The sequence below is a fragment of the Hippocampus bargibanti genome, linkage group LG06, assembly GCF_051943395.1.
Source record: "Hippocampus bargibanti isolate YZ-2025 linkage group LG06, ASM5194339v1, whole genome shotgun sequence".
Taxonomy (NCBI): Eukaryota; Metazoa; Chordata; class Actinopteri; order Syngnathiformes; family Syngnathidae; genus Hippocampus; species Hippocampus bargibanti.
The window spans coordinates 6,033,184-6,051,659 of NC_142739.1; the positions used below are offsets into that span (position 1 = coordinate 6,033,184).

Below are 18,476 nucleotides of genomic sequence, written 5' to 3' on the forward strand. Positions count from 1 at the left end.
ATACTATGACATACAAACCAAGAAAAGAAACAGATTTCATTAGTGGCGATACCTCTGTGCAGCAGGCACCATCTTAGACATGGCAGACACAAAGTCTTTCGCTGTGATTGCAATAGAATCAACATCAAGCTGCAGTTTCTGTGATGAGGAGTAAATCTGTGGATAGCGGCGACGTAGTGCGCACAGTGCTGCCTCCGAACATACCGCCATAATGTCCGCTCCGCAATAGCCTACAAGTGAAAGACAATTGTTTTACGCTGACCACAAGAGTCAATTATAAAAACAAAACATTTTATATTTGCTCTCAAATGCTATACCTCCAACAGGGATATATAAATTATAGCAAACGGGCCACTTCCAGCAATACGACTTGTTGGTTTTCGTAGCCCATAGCATATACTTCCCCAAAAGTAACACCGAATGTATGTACAGTATGAGTTGTACTCATGAGTTTCTACGTTAGCTGCTGCAAATTAATGGGTGTGGTTTAATGTCACTGTGAAATGTATCAGATCCAATAATAGTTGCTGTAGGAAAGCATCATTAAGTCAATGAGTGATACTGTGTTATACAATACGTCTGTGTAAGCACTCAGTCGTACAGGAGTGGTCCATCGATGAAAAGGTTTCTTCAGCCGTCATCTGTACTTCTTTGAAGGTGTCGGACGTTTCACTTCTTATCCAAGATGCTCAGTTCACTAAAGGAGCATCTTGGATAAGAAGTGAAAAATCTGACACCTTCACCTTTTAAGTTGAATTACCCAAAATAATGAATGTTTTTTACGATATTCTAATTTTCTGATTATTACCCGTATTTCAGGAAATTAAGACAATAATTTTAGAAACCACTATTTATTTATTATTTTATTTATTATTTTATTTATTTATTGTTTTCTATCCTTTCACCCTCCACCCCCTTTCAAATTGCTGCTGAGGACTGCAAATTTCCCCATTCTGGGACGAATAAAGGTTTTATGCTTCTGAATATGATTCTGATTTAAGCAAAACATAGGAATGTGTATTGACAGACAGCACACTGCAAATGAGATCTTCACTGACACATTGATTTTGGAGTTTTGCGTCATAAAAGTTCAGTGACATTTTTTTTTACAATGTCTACATTTGTAAACATACCAACGCACTTATCAGCCAGCTCCTCTACAAAATTGTCAGAGAGAGGAGGTGTCCAGAGTCTGGTGTGGATCTTCAAAATGTCCCTCCGAGCCTGCCAGACAAAATGATATCATAGCATTTAGTACATGAGTATTTTTTCCAGTGTTTATCAGACAATTATTTTGGTACATTCAAACACCAGTATCTGTACATTTCACTTTGATACATGACAACGATTTAAGTATTAGGCCTGGAAGAAATCACTGACATAAAATGTACAACCCAGAAGTAGGATTGGGCAATATGGCCTAAAATGGTATGATCTGGTAAATTTGGATACATGACTTTCCAACACTCAAAAAGTCACATATGTGCCCCACAGTTCAATTTTAGGCCCACTGTATTTTCACCTCTGCTTGGTGACACAGTAGTCAACTATCAGTTATGTTGACAATAAACAAGCTCAAGTGAGTTGAACCAGAGGAATTTTAACTTTAATGACATTTGCTATACATGTTGATATTGATGGCACAACACAAAATCTCAACTTTAGATGAGTTAGTGCAGGGGTTTGGGAGATATAGCTCACTGAATTTTCATGTTAAACAAAAAGAGGTACGGTCGCCTCCTTTGAACCATTTTCTCCACCCCATCTGTGAAATGACTGGGTCAGTCTTCACAAAACAGGGATTAAGAAGATGAGTGACCAGTTGGTGACGAGACAAACAGTTATTATGATCAAGTTTCATTTTGTTGTATGCTTGGTTCACCTCGGCCGTGTGTGCTCTGACAGATTGTACACAGTGGAGCAGAGAATCAAGGCCCCATTCTGTATTATCAGTATTAACTGAAAATACAGAATGTGCCTCCACTGTGCTGTGATGAGAATGCTCTTGAGTAAAGTTAGTTATCTCAGTCCATGGAGAAAAAAAAGAAGTACATATTGTTTGTGCAGGAAGTTGGTTAGGTCTAAAAATGTCGACTGAGGGGTGTATTCGAGGCCCAACCGAAAAGCGCGGCATGCAAAAGAGAATGTTTGTCTGATGTTACCTGAAATATTTAAAAATTTGTAATGGACCACAGAAAGTTGAGTTTCAGTTGGAGACGCGAACACTAGGTGGGTTCATTGATAACTGAGCTCCCTGCCGACAGCAAAGACAATCTCATACTGTCTGTTTGTTCAATTTGTTCGAGGTACAGAACATCTCCATTTCACTAACTTTAGCTTTTGATCAAGTTTCACTTTAAATTTAATTTTATGGATCACATGGCATGAACATTTTTAATGAAATACAATCTCACATGTGCTTGAAAAACAAGATTCTGAGATTTATTTTTGTTTAGCAGCAATGTGGACTCAACAAGAAAGCATATTATCCGAATCTGAAGCCATTGTTTTTAATTCTCCAGCAATGCAAGACGTCTTGGCGTGACGTCACGAACTAGGGGCGGGACTTTCTGAAAATGCCCAATTCGCACCTCAATTTTTTGCAGATTTTGGACACTTGAAGTCATTTTTATTGGTGTTTTGCATTTGAATAAAAATATAATACTGCGTGTTTTGGGTATTTTAGATGCTATAAAAAGTTTTTCTGATGTGTTAAAAAACAAAAAAGTGACGACCAAAATCTGCAAAAAATTGAGCTGCGAATTGGGCATTTTCAGAAAGTCCCGCCCCCAGTTCGTGACGTCACGCTAAGACGTCTTGCATTGCTGGTGAATCAAAACAATGGCTTCAGATTCGGAGAATATGCTTTCTTGTTACACATCCAGTTATGAATATGTTTCAAATAGTTCTGAAGAGGAAAGCATACTTGTTTGCAATCGATTAAAGAATGTATTTGTGCCATTTTGAGGCAACATTGGGAAGAAATCTCACACAAAAAGAGGCACAAAATGGCAACCTGCTGTGGCCACCTCCGTTTCCACAGGCTGATAAATTCCTTATATGGCACTTGGTCGCCCTCTTCTGGCCTTCTGGCGGCTTTTGGGTGCAACACGAGGTCCCCAGACCAAACAAGTACAGCAAAATACATTGACGTGATGGAAGGACCGCTACAATGCGTCTTTTTTATGGTCATGGGGCGGTCCTTTAGTGACGTCACGTACGAACTCGTCACCAACTCAAAAGCAAGACTTCCTGAATATTCAGTCTTAAAACGAAAAATATAGCTATATGCGGTGGAATCTTTGTCAAATACGCTCAGTAGAAGTCATTTGAAGCCATTTTACAAATTATGGACACAACTTGTCCGGAGACGTCAGTTGTCTTTTAAGCATGCCAGTACCTCTCTGTCAGGAAGGCCAAAGAGGAACTCTCTGTCAAAGCGGCCCGGGCGTCTGAGAGCTGGATCAATGGAGTCGAGTCTGTTGGTGGCACCTATAACCACAATCTCTCCTCTGCCATCCAATCCATCCATAAGAGCCAGAAGTGTTGACACAATGGAACTATACACAAAAGTGAAAGATTTGATCAGAAGCCTGTCTTTTTTTTCGACAACAGTGCCCTTGTTGGCATCTGTCTGCCAGTGCCCTTCAAGAGCCTTAATTTATTCATGTTTTGTGTCATTTTACCACATGTTTTTTATGTCGTGTGGACTCAATGTACATTTTTTTTTACCATGACATTCACTAAAGAAAAATCTGTGCTTGGTAGCTCTGGCATCTTGCCAGCGTTTAAGTATCAGTCCAGATTTTTATTGTGAGGAATGTCATTGCCATTTGACAATCGGTGCTGGATGAGGCACTTGTGGTTTTTTTGAACCTGTAATGTGCAGCATTTTTCACAGCACCATTTTGTTCAGTGTAGACGACAGCACTGTTGGACTGTCTCCATGAGACAGGAGAAGTGAACCAATGTTTCATTTTCATCAATGCGTGCTACAGCTTCCCGTTTACTTTCAAACTTAGCTTGTAGCCAACAGGTGCACACATAGAGCATGACATTTCTGATCTATTGGGAAAGGGCACTTCTCTTCTCTTTCATCTACAACTGCTTCAACAAAACATGAGGAAAAAGTGGTTAAGATTGCATGGCTGTCTGTTTTTATTGTATGTTGTTTATTGTTTAACTTTAGTAGTTTTGTAAAATACTTTGTTCCAGCTGCAGCTATGGTGAAAGTGCTATTTCAATCCGGATGTATTGCCTTGTGTTTTATTGACATAATCTACTGTAAGGTAAACACATCAAATTCAAAGAAACAGTTGACAGTATTCCAAAATTACGGTACGATAACATGTCTTGAAGCAGTTTCCATGAAGATAATGGATACTGTTTCATGATATTTTGTGGAGATGTAGTACCGTAAATCACAAATATATGTTCAACATACGTAGTTATATAGATTGTTGACAAGTCTTTCAAAACCTCATTTCACAATTAAGGTGTTTTGGCTCTTCTTTTAGGTCCTTTTCTAAAACGTTAATGTCAATGAATGCACGTTCTCATGATTTTGAGGTGGAGAAATCCTGACCTAAACCCACCAATCAAACCCCTGAGATAAGCAAGAACACGCAATGATTGGCATTACTAAATTAAATTCTCACAGATGTACTGTACTCTTGCCATCCCAGAGCAATAACTCACCTGTTAATCTGGTCCTGTCGACTGGACCTGACCGGAGCCAAACCATCAATTTCATCAAAGAAAATGATTGATGGCCGCATTTGGTATGCCTGGATTAGAAAAATGCATGTCAGAATGAAAGCATTTTTAAAGCTTTTTTAAAGTGGAAAACGGTGAAGAAACATCATTCTGTTAAATAAAATAAAGCAGATTTTAATTGTAATGAGCAAAGCTTGAGCAAACATTAAATACAGTATCTGAAATAAAATGTTTTATGCTCTTTATTCACCTGGTCAAACAGAAGGCGTAGCTGTCTCTCAGACTCTCCAACCCACTTTGTGAGGCAATCAGCACCCTTCCGCATGAAGAACGACACCTTTCTTTCTCCCTGACTGCATTCATTGGCCAATGCTCTAGCTACTAGGGTTTTCCCAGTGCCCGGGGGACCGTAAAATAGACAGCCTCTGCAGGCGCCCCAAAAAAATAAAACAAAACATGATGAGCAGGTTTATGATTGATCAAGCTCATGATTTGAGATCTTGCAGACTGGTCCCATTGTCGATCAGGGGGTGGGAGGGTGTAGATTAGGATAAAAATAAATACATAAGAATAACAAAAACATTTGTGTCGATGTGCATGTTTTGAATATGATATACTTTTGTGTTCAAGCACATTGCACCTTGAGCATCCTATTGGTCTCACATTCACATAAAACATACATATTTTTAACTTATTCCATGTTTCATTTCATCCTATCGGTCTCACGTTCACATAAAGGTTTTTTATTAAACTCAGTTTGTTTAATTTCAGAGGGTGCAAAAGGACTGGGAATAGCAGACATTTTAAAACGATACACAAGCTATGATAAACACGCTCGTTCATCCTATTCCTCTACAAAGGTAGTGATTTTGTTCCAAAAAAAATGTAGTGTCTACATTACTTTTCTTTCTTTCATTTTCGGGGCTGTGATGGCTGTTGATCCTGGCATGCGTGTCTAAGTGTATTTACATATGTGCAGTTCTGCGGTCGACTGCAGCAGATTGGTTGATAGAAAAGTACGTATTTAGTCAAAAAGGTTGGGCACTTGTGTAGTCAATACAGGGCATCTGCTAAAATGTACTTCAGGGTAATATAACCTCTGAGCTATGTGATATCATTGTGTAGTCACTTGTGTAGTCAATACAGGGCATCTGCTAAAAATGTACTTCAGGGTAATATTATAACCTCTGAGCTATGTGATATCATTGTGTAGATGTGAATACTGTTTACCTGGGTGGTTGTATGTGGAACCTCTCAAAGACTTCTGGGTAAAGTAGAGGAAACACCACCATCTCCTTCAGGGATGAGATGTGTTTGCTGAGACCACCAATACTGTCAAAGCGCACCTGTGTCATATTTTTTATAAGTCCCAGATATCAGAAGGCCTGTCATGTTTAACACAATTTTCACGCAATTATCACAACAAACAATATTACCGGTATTTAGTTTTCTGACTTAGTGATGATCTTGGAGCAAAAAAATTATTAAAATGCATCCTTTTAAGAGCAAGAACATAAACATTTTGCTTGAAAATATAGTATAGAGTAAAAAGTTTGGGTAAAAATGTCAATTAAATGACGAATTAAATGTAGACTTTGCATTGATCTGATCGGCTGGATCGGAGCAGACAATATTTTGCATTGTGATGTGCTGTCATTCCATAATTTGCTAAATGATCAATGACATGATTGACACATCAACAAAAGAAGAAATAACAACAAACACAATCTTCCACTGCCAGGATATTTCAAGCTGAATCAAAAGCGAATTTATTTTTATGCTAGCCATGAATAGAAAGCCTTTGCCAGGTAGGCAGACATTCCTCCTCTGCATCATCAACCATCCACTCACAAACTGCAAGTGAGTGGTAAATCGTAACTTATGAGTACTTTATGAAAAAATGTGCTCAAGTTTAACAGTCATACCTACAGTCTGTGTCACCTGATCACAAGCCGTTCAGATTCAGGGATGTATCTGGAAAAGTTGTGCGCTCCATATGTAATATGTGGAGGGGATTAAACATTCTAATGGCTTCCCCAAATTTATAACGCCCCTCGAGAGGAAACCATAACTACAATGTGGCCCGCGGCAAAAAAAATGACTTTGACACCCCTGTTCTACCGTATTACAGAAAGTCAGAGAACAGACTTACTACTACTTAAACAAATTTCTTTGCTTTTAAGATTTCCAACGTGCTGCAACAGCTCTGAAATCACTCACATAAGCCACGAAATTCAAATCATTAACAGCAGTTTGCAGAAACGAATTGTCACTACCCTCCGTTGTTTCTTAAAAAAAAGAAAATATGTTTGCTGCTTGTTTTTCACGTCTTTTAGAGTTTTACTCCTGTTCTCTCGCTCCATATTGCAACCATCTTTGTCGATGTCGTTCGATGTAAATACTGCGATGCACCATGGGTAAATGAATATTCGATTATCTAATTTAGCATCACGACGAAAGTTAAAACCTCTAAAAGAAAATGAGGTTTTCAATTGCTATGCAACAAAATTAATTTCTTTAGCGATTTTAACAGAGGTATGTCATATGTGGCGCAGATTATGTAGTAAGATGCAGCAATCGTAATAGACATGCGCCGGTGCTGGGGCAGTGGCGTTACAAAGTTGTCAAAATGTGTAAATGGCACAGCCCAGATGCATCGCAGTAGATTTATTTGATCAATTGTTACTCGAGTTTCAGTCAGTACAAATGGCCGCTGTGCTTGCAGAATACACCAGTGAAGAACAGTGCAGTGAACTGATTCTTAAGATCAGAAAGTGTATCTGAGGCTGAGGTTTTTAACAATATGGAAACAGCACACTCAAAAAGGAGTAACTGATGGACATCCTTCTCCTTCTGTTGGATCCACACTTGTCCGGTCACTTTTAAACTTTTGAAACCAGTTACTCCTTTTTGAGTGTGCTGTTTCCATATTGTTTTAAAAACCTCAGCCTCAGATACACTTTCTGATCTTAAGAATGGGTCCTTTATAGGGATTTAAATATTTACATTGCTGCCTCATTTTCTCACCGTTTTGTCTATTTGCATGGGGTCAACATCCGCGAGACTTGCTCCAGTTTTCATGCGATCTTTGTGAATTCCCAGCAAGTCTTCTTTCATAATGTTCATAGGCAGACATCTGTGGAGGTAAAAAAGGCAGATTACATGAACAATTTTTCACAAAGGGGACAGTTGGCTGAAAGGTGAAATTTCAGGATGGGCCTACAATGCAAAATAACTTAACGTGACCTTCTCTAAGCTTTGGAATTCACATACCTAACTGTTTAATGTTTCAGTGTTTTTTGCAAGTTTCTATTCTCTATAGGAGCTTAACGGCAAATTTCATCGCCTTACAACACTGGTGCTTGTCCATGGGTCATTTGGTACAGGACCGCACAAAGAATAAACTTCCCGTTTTATTCATTTTGAAACGTTTTATTTTGACAAATTACCAGATTCTGTTCCACCTGTTTACAGCAGTATGTCCAGCTCCAGGCCTGCAGTTCCACTATCCTGCCTGTTGTCTATCTGACTCAGCTGCAACACACCCGATTCAGATGATCAGCTCATCAGCCAGCTATGAAGCAGCATCAAAAGAGTGCTGATGATTTGAAACGGGTGCATTGCTCCTGGGAGAGCTGGAAAACAGGCAGGAGAGTGGGCCTTTAAGATCGAGTTAGGACTCCCCTGGTCTACAGCAAGGGTGCCCATTACGTCAATCGCAATTGACCGGTAGCATGTGGCCTGGTCTCAAGTCAATCACAAGTCGTGTAGAGTGTAAAAAAATGGTGTCTGTGCAATGTTAGTAACACATTTTTGCCCTTGCACATTGCATTCTAATCACCCCATTTTTTTAAGTGTAATAAAATAAAGCTTGTCACAAGTTACTTATGATGCTGGGTACGTGGGTCACGAGAAGTTATTAGCGCTCAGCAGGCTGAATTTATAGGTAGCGATCAGAGCTATTACGATATAGCTTTAATTATTATTCAGTAAAAGTTCATTTTGTGTACCATTTACTGATGACACTTGAAAATAATTTGAACCTGGAGTCGTGAGAAGCATTTTAAAATGGTATGCGTGAACCATGAGAGTTAAGAGGCTGCAAAAGTGTGTTGCATGCATGTGCAGCAGGTCTCTCACTGAGGTAGCCAATGGTTTCCTCTTTAACAAAGTCAAACTCTTATGTCTCCTTTATTATTCTATTTCGTACAACTTTAGAGGTCACTATGGCTGTTGCTCATCATGGCATGAGAGTATTATAGTGCGTGCATGCACGGTGACACGTCAATCTCAATCTCAGAAGAGTAGATCAAAAAATAGATATTTGGCCCAAAACATTTAGGCGTCTCTGGTCCATAGTATGTCACTCTTGACAGAGCTCAAGTCACGCTTCTCAGTAAGGTAACCACTAAAATGAAACACGGGAGCTAGCTAAATTGGGGAAAAAAACAAATCTCTTTGGAAAAGTTTTTTGGGCAGGGGAAAATGATTGGTCAGGAGACAGCAGGAGCCTGCACTTACAAGAAACACGCCTACTTTTAATACAGTATCAAGAACCTCTCTTAAAATCAGATTTTCCAAGGGCATGCACCATTCCCACACTGCATAATATGCGTTGCTGGTGGGTTGGGTTTTTCCATGCACATTGTATTTGCGGTGTATCTGATTTGGAAGGCACATTCGAACATTACCATTGTAACCAGAGTGTTGCGACCATATAGCATGTTTCATGTTTCTTGTTTATTATAATGCTCAGAAAAGAACTGCTTTCATGCAATTCATATCATATTACAGTATTTTGTGTTTTTTATAAGATTTATCCGTCAAACCTTAAAGGCTAGTCCCTGAAAATAGAAAAAACGTAACCGGTTTGTGGGGCAAAAAAGGTTGGGAACCGCTGCCCAAGAACCTCAATGACCTGAGGGCTGCCCTTCTCGAAACGTGGGATACTAAGCAAGAGCAGATAAATCGGCTTGTGAACAGCATGAGACATCATTGTCCTGCTGTAATCTATGCTCGAGGGCACATGAAGAGTTATTGACACATTTACAATTTTTGCTGTGGTGAATTCAGCATTGTTTACTTTTATTTCTGAGATGAGGAAATAAATGGATCCAGTGACTTTCTACATCATGTCTTACTTTCATGATATACCATTCTAGCGTAATATTTTTCACATTTTCCATTAATTTCGCCTAAAAGCCAAATATCCCTTACTTTTTCTTCATAGTGCAACAGAAGATAATTCCAATCAGAATATGATTTGTTAAATCACAGAACAGGAAGAGCAAACACTTAATGCTGAGTAAGACAATATGACTTGAGTTGGTTAGTTAAAGATGACCATTGAGCATTTACATTTGTGTTGTGCCTCATCTCTTACCTGGTGACAGACCTGCTCCTGCTCTTACTTTTGCTTTTACGCCTCCTCGTTTGAAACGTCTCATCTTCTGAAGTGGATGTGGAGTCACGAGCATGGAGGGCATGTTTCTTCCTGTCAGGAGATGTGGGGAAAAACTGGACATCAAATCAAACCAACGGTGATTACCATTGTGATGAACTATGTACTTAAGTGATAAAATATTTTGTCAAGTATGGTGAGTTTTTCAAGTCATTAAATAACAGATTACAAACAGACATGTCGGAAGAATCTTACCTCTCAGTACTTTTTCTAATGGGAGAATTAGAGAATTGTGGTAATTGAACATGCATTGATGAATTTGGTGCAGTAAAAGATTTTACATGTTGACAGGACAGTAGCAGTCAAACAACTAGCGTGTAGACACATTAGTGTGAGCCCTTACTTCACTGACCTGCTGGTCCTCTTGTTGAAGGAACTCTGAGGGGTTGTGGAGTCAAAGGTAAATCCACGTCTGGTGGAGGATGGGTGATCCTTAAAGTACATGCTGCGTTTTCTGGATACTCTGGTTTCTCTCGTTTCTCTTGGCTCTGGCACAATGATAATAAAGAACAGATTTTGAAAGATTAACATGTTGGTCCATCAAGTTTATTTATATTAAAAGGTCATGTTAAAACAAGTTACCATCTTGTGGTGCCTGGTAAGGAACTACACTTTTTCGCTGTCTAAATTCATAACGTCTTTGGTTGTCTTCATCAACAACATCCTCATCATCTTCAATGTCATCCTCAACATCCTCATCGTCATCATCATCATCATCATCATCGTCCTCGTCATCATCATCATCTTCATTTTCATCTTCTTCACGATCATCTTCACGCCCGATGTGAGAATAAAGGAACAAGGTTTAGGAATGGTTATTTCAGATTTTCTTGAACAGAAATGATGACTCATTTATTTAATCCACACTGTAGTTTCCCAACCATACATTTACCCATAGCGGGCATTCAAAATTAATTTTAGCAAATAGTTTGAAAAGTTGTAGGTGCAGGCTGTCAATGTTACTTTTGTATTAAGTTTGATTGCTGCATGGAAAAACATGGTTTCTTGTGCAATTGTTCTAAGTACGGTATGTTTTTACATGTAGCACTCACTTGGAAACCCTGTGGTGTCACTTATGTTGGGTGGAATTCTTGCATATCCAAAATTATCACTTTTCAGGAGACTGCAAGATTGGCATGTTTCCTCAACCATTGACATTTAAAGGACAACCTACACCATTTTTTTGTTTCCTAACTGACCCAAAATACACAGGCTGATATTTTTAGTAAAATGCAAAACACCAATAAAAATGACTTAAAGTGTGCTAAAACTGCAAATTGTGGATTTTCGGAAAGTCCCGCTCCGAGTTTGTGACGTCACGCAAAGACGTCTTGCCTTGCTCGAGAATCAAAACAATGGCTTCAGATTCGGAGAAGCTTTGTTATTACTCATCCAGTTATGAATGATTCAAATAGTTCTGAAGAGTAAAGCATAAATGTTTGCAATTGATTAAAGGAGTCCTCCCATATCAATTCGAGCCATCAATGACAGCAATGTAGCACCCAGAAAATGCAGAAGATGGCGCCCAAGCTCTGTTCGAAATGGGCTGATTTGTCTGCTAGGAATTTGTGTCAGCAAATATCAAATAGTTGTCTTGGTGCAACACATAACGATTCACATCGCGTTATTTATGTGTTTTCATTCTAATTTCGCCATCAACACGGATCAACACAAAGTTTTCAGACCAAAGTACAGAAAAATGCATTGTCACTTTCTCGTTTAGGGGGCGTGGCGTCAAGTGGGGATCATCATCAACTCGAAAACAAGACTTCCTGCATATTCAGCGCAAGTTTTAAAACGTAAAATATAGCTACGGATATGCGGTGGAATCTTTGTAAAATACGCTCAGTAGAAGTCATTTGAAGTGATTTTACAAATTATGGACACAACTTGTCCTTTAATCTCCAAAGAGACCAAACCATTTTCAATACTTAATGATCCCCCAACTTTATCCTGTCTGGCGCACATAATTTTCCACTTCTTTAATGGTGGGCCGGAGTCAGATTCTAACAGAAAAAGCACGACAGGAAGAGTCCCAAAACATGTTTTGGTTTTCAGAAACACAAACAAAATCAGAGTATTTTCTGTCACAAGAAAAGTGGGAACGATGTTGCACCGGGCAATCAGTGATGCGGACTGGAGAGCTGATCCGATGGACAGACATGGTATGACTGGATACCGTGTGAGGTTGTATGCACGTTTTGCGGAAAGCCAAAAAACAACCCACAGATGCCCTATCAATGTGAAGTTAATATATGGCTCTGCCTCTAACAAAATAATGTATATATGGATTTGGAACAAAGTCTGAAGGGTAAGAAAGCAATTGTTTTTAAGACAATTGTACTTGTCAAAATCTATGGAGACAACACAGTAAACATGTGGATATAAAGTATCACATCATTAGATCCACTGACAGATGTTTTATATTCAAATGACACTCCTTGTTTTTCTCCCCTCTTCATTAAGACACATCCTTTCAAGCCTTTCATTGGTTCTCCCATAACCAATCCTCTCCCTGTGATTCCCTGCTATTGTGCAGATGTGCGTGCCATGGAAAGACACATAGCTGTTCGTCAGTGTGTTTGGCTCGCAATTCCCCAACTTCCTGTCCTTCATCTTCGTTCCCTTCCTCATGTTTCTTTTGTGTCATCTACTAATCACATGCACTTATTAGCAAACAGCTTGGTTTGATGTGCTGTCTCCCTCTGTCTGTCATTGTAATTTTGCATGCTTGTTGGAAAGCTTAGCCGTAGTGTGAAGTTTTCCTCAGTAGTCCTCAGTGTTTTTCAATCTTTTTAGAACCAGGGCGCGTTTTTTTACATTTGAATTTTTTTGCGGCACACCACGAACCATCTCACAGGAAAGAGGCAATCAGTGACGTGTTGCTACACGGACAAATATTAAATTATCCTCCCAGTCTTTTCAGCACAGACACAGGACAATGACATAATATTGGCAGAAAATGATTAATAAATGTTTGTAAAATTTTAAATTTGAAAAATGGGCATTGGATAGTTTCACACGGCACACCTGACGATCTCTCACAGCACACTAGTGTGCCGCGGCAGTGGTTGAAAATCACTGCATTACCTTGTGTTTTAGCTTACTTGGTCAAGGAATTCTGAATAGCATAACAGAACTAACGTCTGCATTCTGCACATGAAACAGATGATTGGTCCATAGGGGGAAAAAATAAAAAACTTCCCAGACAATTTGTCATGTCTTCTCCTTGACATCTTTTTGTCCTGTGTGTTCTTGACCTTGGCTTTGGGGAATTGTCTTGAACTCAAGCGCCTTACTTTCAATTGAGCCCTGATGTGAAATGGCATTCTCCAAACTCTTTTCAGGACATTAAATGTCTCAAGAGATTTTTTTAATAAATTCCAGTATGCAGTTTTAATATTTCCATCCAATTTGTTGGTTTCATCCCCAGCAAATATGTAACACCATTAACTATTGCAGTCAAAATGGCGAAATACATAACTTATGAAAGGGAACTCATTACGCCCTCACCTTGGCTTTCCTTAGTGTCCGTAATGTCCATATTGGTTTTCTGAGATTGCCTTAGTCTGCTTCTGGTATAAACACCCATCTATTCAAGGAAACACATTTGCATCAACTGATTATAACATTTAGACTAATTAAACCATCAATTCATTTGAATGAGTACACTAATTGTATCAAACTATAGCTAGGCCCACTTTGAACTCATTCGGAAATATAATCAGAGGGGGTTGCACAGTGTGTTAAAAGACTTTTCATTAGGTATCATTACCTTTTGTTCATTGTTCAATCTGCGTCGCAGCTTCTTCATGTCATCCATTTTTTGCAGAACAGCCTCAGCCGTACTAAGGTGATTATGAAAGAAATTTGGTGAGTTACTGTTTAATAACAAGAAAAAAGCAAATCACCTGATTTCAATCAATTGTGAATTGAATGTACTCATTCAATCATTCATTCATTGTACAGTGTTCTATTTGTTAAGTTTATATATATATATATATATATATGATAAATCTTACCAAGAAATGTTCAGAAACTCACTTGGTGATGAGGCGGTCATAGAGGACAGACGGATTCCGGGTATTAAATTTGTGCTGGGTGATTCTGGAACTTCGTCGTAAAGAGTGTTCTTCCTCGTTTTTGTAGACCCTTAAGTCAACGCGACTTTTTTGGGGAGTGGAAGTCCCTTCTACTTCATCTAGAACATCTTGAATATGAACAGAAACCAGGTTGTTGGCCTGGGAGAACATACCATCCCAAAAACACATGCTCGATAAGCATGATGTGGAAAACTGAGAATTACAGTGACATGTAAAGACGGTTTACCAAAACGTACCCCCTTGTAGTTTGTCACAAGATGAATTGCCTTCCTTCCTCAGCCTGGAGGATTTCCTAAATGCACAAAATATATGTATGGATGCATAAATCGACCACAGTAATGAATCATCCCTTCGATTAATGTGGAGAGCTAACTATTTGCTTTGGCAGTATATTCGATAGACATTGAAAAACACCAGTCTTTCATTCACAAACAGAAGAGTAACTAAAATAACCAGGGAAGTTTCATTCTGGTCACGCTAATGGCAGTCTACCTCTTAGCTGGGAGATTCTTGGGTCATCTTCAACCCCGACCCTAAGCAGGCTCTAAAACTATCAAACCCACAGTAACAGAGGCTTAGGTTCTCACCTTGTGGCGTAACCTCCAGGTTTTGGTTGTATATCACTAAAGGAGACCTCAAGTTTTACTCGGCTTCTGGTCTTTGGAAAGTCGTGGAGACACCTTCTCGGCTGCTGCGCACCATCTCCCTAGCAATCACAAAATTAATTCAGTAATGGTACTCAATGAGTGCTTGAGTTCCTCCCTAATTACATCAACCCATCTAGTGTGGGATCTGCGGTGGGGCCTTTTACACGCGGCTGTAGCTGAATCAAATGAAATGATGGCGTGAGTGGGGTTTTGCAGGGGTAATTGGAAGAGATGTCCAAGCAAATGGATGTGCCTCCAAATGGCCATTCAAGATGTTGGGGTCCGGAGAGTACATTTTCGAAGGTCTGAGCTGTTAACACAGAGGTGCCAGCTGATGTTCATGGTTCTGAGTGACCTGCTGTCAAAGCCATCAACCCTTTTGGCAAAGGTATTGTTTAAAGCCAAAGATTCTGCGCCATACAAGAGGATGGAAAGAACTGCAGAAAATGCAATCAACGCAATTGGATATCCCAAGGGTCTTCTGAGCTGTACTTTTTTGCCGCCTCACCTTGGGCACTGGGTGACGAAACCCATTGCCCAGAGACAGGTTAGCTCTTTGGATCTCTGGGACATGCAAACTCCTCTAGTGGTATATTTTTTTTTGTTTTTTTGTTTGTTTGTTTTCATTTTTTGGGGGGGAGTTACAGATGAATGACAATTCTTGTATGTTGAAGTTGTCCGTTCTTTATCTTAAATGTTTTTCCTCACGACGGTCACAGGCATTTTGGTCTTTGGGAAAGATTTTTTTTGTAATTTTATTTTGAATTAACAGTCTCTTAGATTTACATTGGACATGAGAAGTGATCCAATCTCTTTTTCCTCAGACACTACAGCTTGTTGGCTTTCAAACTTAGCTTGTAGCAGACTTGTGCACATTTTCAGGATGACATTTTTGATCAACAAGGAAAGGGACACTTTGATTTTCTTGTATTTCATCTATAACTGGTTCAAACCACATTGGTGGCGGGAAAAGTGGTTAAGATTGCACGACTGTCTGTGACTGTTGTCTTGTATTATTTTGATATTTTATGTTCACTGTTCTGTTGATGCTGGTGGGGCACTCATAGTAACTCCGCTCTCCTTTGGTTGGGATGAAAGAAAACTATAAGAGCCGTGTGTTGCGCATAGAGCACATTTAACAATAAAGTTGACTTAAACTTAAAACCTGCGTTTGCTCTGGGTCCATATATATTAACGCATTCACTGCCATTCACAAATGTATTCTGGAATTGAAAATATGACGTAGAGCGCCATTCCCGAATTTGTTCAGGTTCTGTTTTTTTCTTGTTTGGGTGCCGATAAAGCGCTGGGTATGACCTCTGGCAATGTTTTTTCCTTCCACAAGGGGGAACCATTTCCCTTTTTTCCATGTTAGTTTTTGGTTCTGCTTCAGCAGTTGTTAAAGCGCTATGTAAAACAATATGTATGTATTGCGTTGTATTTTGGACAATCGCCCTCATTTCAAGATCATATAAAACTAACTAAACATTAAAAGCTATAATGGACAGCCCCTCCCACTCCCTCTTGCCCACCCTGACAGCACTGGGTAGCTCCTTCAGCCAGAGACTGCTACACCCACGCTGCAAGGAGAGGTACCGCCGCTTGTTCCTACCGACTGCTGTCAGGCTTCTTAATAATCACATGTGAATGAAAAAAACTGGACTCTTGTATTGTAAATAGCACAGCCACCTTATGTTGACTCAATAGAGTTACATATATAAAATGTGCTTTTTTTATACTTGCACTATGTAGTTATTCATGAAACATTTTTGCAGTTAGTATACATTTCTGCCCTCTGACATTTCTATTATGCTTAGAATACTTTTTTCAACCCACACCCTAACCCCTTTCAAATTGCTGCCGTGGACTATAAATCTCCCCATTGTAGGACTATTAAAGGCTTTCCGATTCTTATTCTGATAACTCCATACCATATTAATTAAAAAATAACTTTTTTCAGATGAAAGAAGGCAGTCTAATGTTTCTTACGCGGCATGGAATGTTTATGTAGTCCTAAACTTCAATATTCTGTTTGTCCTGGAATTCGAGTGACAACGACAAAAACATTGGCACTGGAATGCAGACGTTTTTGCACATGGCTGGCAGTGAATGAGTTAATAGGCCCCTGTACATACTTTCAAACGTTATTCTAACTATGTTGCTTAACCCTCACCACGTGAACGAAATATAACTAAGCCGTTATCGACAACTTCATACAGTACAGTACTGCGGGACAGCGACATAGTGCGTCTTCTTGGTTGATCCACAGCAGAGAATTTTGTACATTGTTTGTGATTGGTTGACGCTCGCTTTTTCCGCCTGTAGAATCCAATCAGCAACGACGTCAAGTGACGTCTTTATTTCCGCGCTTCGTTTCGTTCCGTATGTAACCTTTAGCTTTACAGGGCTACTTATGTGGTTGGTCTTATAGATGTACTTACTCCTGCTCACCACGTGAACGGAATTTGAAAATTGAAACCATCAAGGAAATTACCAAGTCAAGGACCGCTAACGGGTGACAAATCTCACAATTCAACCCAATCCTCTGCCATCTCATTTTGAGTTTAGCTGCGTTGAAATAAACCCTCGCACGAATAAAATTAAAAAATACTACGATGGAAGGCAAGGTGGAGGATTCCAGATACACATAAAGACACCCTTGACGCACTGGTGAAAGCGCTGAGGTGATGGTCGGATTTTAAAACTGGTTCAAGGCTCAACTGCCACATTTTACGAGTATGAAAGTTGAAAAGTATGTGAGTGACTCCCAATGATGATATTTGACGACGACTGTCAGTTTGACAGCACAACAGCAAGTGTCGTGAAAAAAAATCCAACAGTCCAGCCAACACGCATGAGTTCACACTCACTCGGTTGTGTTCTGGGCTGCCCAGGCTATCATCCAGAGAGTGACGGGTGCGTGGTGACCGCGATGATTTTCTCTGCAAAGCGGGACCAAGAGACAAAAACTCCGAGCTTGTGTCCAAGTCCATCGACCTCCTGTTTCGAGTTACTCTCAGTGGTTGAACAACAACCCCGCCGCCGTTGCTGCGTAGCATTGCCATGTCGACTCCAGTCCAAGTTATAAACGCAGTAATGACGGGCGCTCAGTCACTACAGCACTCCAATGCATCTACAGTTTGACGTCACCTGCATAGAAAAGATAAACGCATACTCGCTTCCGCCGACACGCGTAGTAGCGCGAACCCCAACCTTTGATTTCTGGCGCCACAAACGTCGTCAGAGCCGCAGTGGAAGTAAGAAAAGAGCTGCCGCGAGAAAGTATAGACCCGAGGTCTCAATTGGTCCGAGAACCCAAAACTACCAATTTCGTAACATTTCCCTATATAGTCAATACTTACACTTTTGATGACCATCAGCTTTCATCGAGTACAGTACTATATACTAAAATTTCGCAACTAATTACGACAAGGCGGAGGAATACGTTGCATGGTTTGCCGACGTACCACTACCCGCAGCAGTAGAGATCTTACGAAGAGACTGCGAATGTGTCGTTAAAAGCTAGTTGTGTCACTGTTGGGCTGATCC

At 39.8% G+C, this 18,476-nt stretch overlaps 1 protein-coding gene across 8 annotated transcripts in view; it reads right to left on the minus strand.

The window, feature by feature from the left end:
* Positions 1-18,167, minus strand: part of atad2 (ATPase family AAA domain containing 2) — a 29,815-nt gene extending 11,648 nt beyond the window's left edge. For 6 of the 8 annotated variants that reach the window (XM_088999701.1, XM_088999696.1, XM_088999699.1 and 3 more), the window contains exons 1-16: positions 17,798-18,167; positions 14,868-14,986; positions 14,517-14,572; positions 14,222-14,387; positions 13,953-14,025; positions 13,691-13,769; positions 10,760-10,948; positions 10,521-10,665; positions 10,100-10,210; positions 7,744-7,852; positions 5,947-6,062; positions 4,967-5,141; positions 4,699-4,787; positions 3,401-3,560; positions 1,134-1,224; positions 53-230 (exon numbers count right to left, since the gene is read on the minus strand). In XM_088999701.1, coding sequence (XP_088855827.1) covers positions 53-230; positions 1,134-1,224; positions 3,401-3,560; positions 4,699-4,787; positions 4,967-5,141; positions 5,947-6,062; positions 7,744-7,852; positions 10,100-10,210; positions 10,521-10,665; positions 10,760-10,948; positions 13,691-13,769; positions 13,953-14,025; positions 14,222-14,387; positions 14,517-14,572; positions 14,868-14,986; positions 17,798-17,992 — 2,051 coding nt within the window. In that variant the 5' untranslated portion in view covers positions 17,993-18,167. The remainder of the gene's footprint in view (positions 1-52; positions 231-1,133; positions 1,225-3,400; positions 3,561-4,698; positions 4,788-4,966; positions 5,142-5,946; positions 6,063-7,743; positions 7,853-10,099; positions 10,211-10,520; positions 10,666-10,759; positions 10,949-13,690; positions 13,770-13,952; positions 14,026-14,221; positions 14,388-14,516; positions 14,573-14,867; positions 14,987-17,797) is intronic. The other 2 variants (XM_088999698.1, XM_088999697.1) reach the window with 1 other exon arrangement.
* Positions 18,168-18,476: the final 309 nt, after the last annotated feature.